Genomic DNA, 4,974 nt, shown 5'->3' on the forward strand with positions numbered 1-4,974 from the left:
TGACGATGTTTTTTTCAACAACAATATTTTGTTGAGGAGTAGCAACGCAACTACGTTGGTAGATTACCCCATATTTTGAAAAAAATTATTGCATGTTATGGGATATAAATTCGGATCCATTGTCGGATCGAAGGACTTGGATTTCATGAAAATGGTCATCAATGTTGCTATGGCCAGATATGAGTGAATGTATTGTAGAGTGAAATTGAGTATTAACCATGGCAAAAACAGATTGTAAATGCATGGTAGTTTCAGATTTGACAGTTATAAAGTAAATCCATGTAGCACGACTAAAATCATCGACAATAGTTAAGAAAAAACGAGCTTTGGAATAAGATGGTAAATGAAAAGGACCCCAAATGTCACAATGAATCATTTGGGAAGGTCTAATAGTTTTTATTGAACTATGAGGAAAAGATAAACGTGTTTGCTTAGCTTGTGGACATATATTGCAAGTAGCATTATTGGAACTAGAAATGAAAGGAAACTGCTTAGCTAAAATCTGCAAAGGCGTGGAAGAGAGATGTCCTAAGTGATAACGCCATAAATGATTGGTGGTGGAGTTGTGGGATAAGCAAACGGAAGCTAGTTGGAGATGGTAGAGTCCCCCATTAAGTCGTCCCAATCCAATCATCTTCTTCGATAACTGGTCTTGGAAAAGACAAGAATCATTAGTGAACGTGACAGAGATAGGGTGAGATTTGACTAGTTCACTAATGGATAGCAAGTTAAAATGGAAAGTGGGAACAAACAAAACATTGTCAAGACGCAACAGTGGAGAGAGAATAACACTACCAACATGAGTAATTAAATGGTCTGTGCCATCCGACATTTTAAGAGTAGAATGTGTTAAACAAGCATGATAATGAGAAAACAGATGTAATGACGAACAGACATGATTGGTAGCACCAGAGTCAATGATCCATATGGAATTAAAAAAACACGAGAGAGATATACATGTCAGATTTGCTTGTGAAGTGGTACTACCTGAATTAAGCAAATTGAGAAGTTGGTGGTATTGTTCTTTGGAGAAAACAGGAGAAGTGGAGCCTGTAGCAACCGAATTGGCTTGAGCAGGCTTGGGTGGATAGCCGTGCAGTTTGTAACATGTATCAATATGATGTCCAACTCGGTTACAGTGGTTGTAGAAAGGACGAACGCATGCGCGCTTTGGTTGCCCTGTATTGGAGGGCACGCGCGCTCTTGGCTGAGGTGAACCATTGTTGTGATGCGGAGGTTTAGACGGGCCTAATTTTGAAGAAGAAGCCCAGTTGGTCTTCTGAAAGTGAGTGCTCAGGGCAGCAGCATCTAGAGCAGAAAGAAGAGAGAGTGCATGAATCTCTTGTTGCTTCTCCTCTTGTTGGATTAAAGAATAAAGTTTGGACATACGAGGAAAAGGATCCATCAAGAGAATTTGATTGCGGATGGATTGAAAACGAGCATCTAGGCCTTGCATGAATTTCATGTAATCCGACCGTCTTCAACCTCTTTGGCAAAAATAGATGCATGACCACAAGTACAAGCAGGCATAGTAGATAAAGAACTTAATTCATCCCAGAAAGATTTAAGCAAAGTGAAATAAACATATACGGATGATTGTCTTGCTTAAGAAAGAGTGACGGAATCCTTGGTTGAAAAACCTTGGGTGCATTAGTTTGTGAAAAACGATCACCAAGATCTTTCCATATTTCGGATGTAGAGTCGGCATAAAGGATGCTGCCACGGATATCTGGAGTAACAGAATTTAGAATCCATGAAGCAGCAAGGTCATCACATTGCGACCACTTGGATTTTTCTTTGGGAGTGCTGGGAGGTGTTACAGAGCCATCGACAAAACCAAACTTATTCTTTGCTCGAAGGGCTCTAGAGATAGACCGTAACCAAGTCGGATAATTGTCCCCTGATAACAGAGGAGATACGAGGATAACCTTGGGGCTATCTGAGTGGTGGACAAAGAAAGGATCATCAGAATCTGGATGAGAGTCATTGTTGGGAGTAGAGGCGTCGACCATTGAGAATTGAGAGGAGGCAGAAGCTGATAGAGGTTAGGGTTAGGGTTTGGATCAAAATTAGGTTGATACCATGATAAATTATAGAGAAAGAGATTTGAGAGTATTTACTTGATTGATTTATAAGGAGGTTACAATTGTTTATATAGAGATTACAAGTTCTAAATAGAGATTACAAGTTAAAATAGAAACAAAATAGTTTGTGTGACTTGAGAAACACGAGGCGCCAGGGCACTATTTCTGTTTGTGTTGGAAAAGCTGGTAGCTTATATCTATCGGACATTGGTCATGCTTTCGAGGTCTGGTAGCTCTATACTATGTCATGAAGAACAACTTCTAATAAAAACCCCACGTAGCTAAACCATGTGCTTCAATTTCGAAGTCCAAAGAGGGAGATCGGCTTAAGATATCACACAACACAACCCACCATTTTCTTTCTTTGCCCCTTCATTGATTTCTTTAGCACAAACTCTCTTTTTCAAATTATGAAAGGAGGGGATTTTTTAGAGAAGGAGAAACGAGATGTAGAACCAAAACAAAACAATTGCTTAAGGAAAATAGAAGCTGCGATATGTGTTTGTCTATAATGGAGCGAAGATGGTAATACAAAAATGCAAAATACACATCGGAGGCATGAGGAAGATAAGAACATACAACCAAAATGAAAATTGCAGAAAAAGCGGCGTGGATACTTAAGCAACTAAGAAGAAGAGTTAGGATAGGATGAAAAGCCACACGCTGGTCGAGAGGCTTAGAAGACTAAAATGAACAAGCTGTTAAAAGCGTTGTTAGATAATAGAACGATTGGAAGGCTAGCTTCATGCGCCTCTATGTTATGGCGGCTAAGCGTGGCTTAACAGCTTGAGCACGCCTCTTTAAAGGTGTTTAGATGGGACAGTTGAAAATCATCTCAAACTTTCCCATTGTTCTTGTCTCCACACCACAGAGCAGTCCAATATTAAAAAGTGGCTTAATGGCTATAATCAGCTTGTCAAACCCCCCAAGGGCCATGTATGAATATCTAGTTGTTTCTCCATTTCCAGGACATATGCATTGTAAACATGGTGTCTACCCAACCTTTGAGAAGGTCACGAAGATAGCTAGAAGAGAAGATTGTTGTAGGAAATGGGTGATCTCGATGTAGATTTAAACCTGGCAAAAGCCTCGGTTTATTAAATCTACTTGTTGAATTAAACAAAACAAAAGAAAACCTAAAAGGCGACTCTTTTATTGAATCTCACAGACTAAAAGCGGCTCCACGAAACCCTAACTATAAGCCCTTATTTATACTAATAATAATAAAGCAAGCAACTAAACTAGTGGGCTTTACGGCCTATGGGCTTGACCAGCGAACTTTTGAAAGAAACGAACTCATATTTTACATCAGATACCTTCCATCATATATAGTTTGACATAGGAGAACAACAAAGGCGCAGTGCAAAATATATGCATTACCGCCTCGTCATCTTGACCACATAGCACACAATGGTTATGAGTAGCCATCCCCTGACCCAAAGATCATCAAATGTAAAAATCCCCTAGAATCTAATTTTTCGAACTGTTTTGAATATAAATGGTTTGTGGCATCTTCAACAGCTTAGTCCTTCGACGATTTCGTGATGGAAAGACATCACAGTAAATTCATTCCCCGCTCCCTTACACCTTTGATATTGCTCATATGTGGTCCTTTGACCAAACCCCTCTTTAAGAAAAAGACACGACCTGGACTCGTGGGAATCTGCCACCAGAGAGACAGTGTCATACAGTATCATCCCAGCTGAATACTGCTTATACAGAGGAATTATATTCTGCGGTTGCCTTTTGAGCTATTCTCTTCAGATATAAAACATTATGTAGCTACCACAGTTCTTTCGGTTCCAAGGGCCGTAAGCAGAGTTATCAGCTTATCCTGCGCCTAGAACGAGGGATAGTGATGTTTGATGCCCCAGAATCTTGAGAATAGGCCTCTTATAAACTGCACTAATCTCTCACAGAACTCTTGAGAACAACATGCATCTTCAATACGCATTCAAGGTATTGCATTCTAGAATTAAGTTTGGGCAAAAGGCCCATTTCACTGTACACTGATTCGTCTACTTGTTGATCTTGAGTCCAGCACTTCATTTTTGGCAAAATGGCGAAGGAAGTGGTTTGTGCCGTACGGAGTAAAGAGGTTTGTATGCATCTTATGAAGACGCTTATAATTCCAGGTACCTGCAAGGCTGCAACTAGGTATCTAATGTATTATAACCTCAAAAATTCAATTTTCCTAATACCTTGTAGTAAAAGTCCGAACCAATACACATACACGCTCATACAAACAACCAACCAACTCCCAATGAGAAAACAATGCTGATTTAATCGAGCATTCATCAAATTGCATTGGGCAGCCTCCGGCCCAAGCCAGACAACTAAGTCCAACAACAATAGCCCAATACACCCCCACCTCAAAGCATACCGGCTACTTTTTTTCAAACTTTTTGTAGCGGTATCATCTCTCCAGACTGAAACCAAAAAAAAAAAAAAAAAAAAATCGAAGTTTTACATGGGTGTTCATACTTCGAGTGTTGAGTTGTGAAACAACAATAGGAATTAAAGTTGGCGACTTCACCCAATTGGAGTTGTGTCCTGTTTGAGTATATACTCAAACTTGGTTGGATTGATTAAACTTGATTGGGTTGATTAAATTTGATTGGGTGAAAGATTGGGTTGATTAAATTTGATTGGGGTGGAAGATTGGGTTGATTAAACTTGATGATTTCAAACTTGATGTTTTTTTGGAGTTTGGGTGGAAGATTGGGTTGATTAAACTTGAGTTCAAGTTTGCCCAAATTTGATGAAGTCGTTTTCGAGTTTGAATTCGAGTTTGGGTTGATTAAGTGGAAGTTGATTTTTAAAATGAACATCGTGACAAACAAACTAAATTTTTTAGTCCAAACGACCCCGCTATGTCGTCCTGGAGATT

The 4,974-nt window shown here is 39.4% G+C and overlaps 1 protein-coding gene across 1 annotated transcript; it reads right to left on the reverse strand.

Annotated features, from left to right (window-relative positions):
* Positions 1-1,544: 1,544 nt before the first annotated feature.
* LOC147504694 (uncharacterized) lies at positions 1,545-2,012 on the reverse strand. The gene has a single exon (XM_086605321.1). It carries the CDS (start codon positions 2,010-2,012, stop codon positions 1,545-1,547), a length of 468 nt encoding a protein of 155 aa, XP_086461447.1.
* Between the last annotated feature and the right edge of the window lie 2,962 nt (positions 2,013-4,974).

Source organism: Coptis chinensis, chromosome 4 (genome assembly GCF_015680905.1).
Source record: "Coptis chinensis isolate HL-2020 chromosome 4, ASM1568090v1, whole genome shotgun sequence".
NCBI lineage: Eukaryota > Viridiplantae > Streptophyta > Magnoliopsida > Ranunculales > Ranunculaceae > Coptis > Coptis chinensis.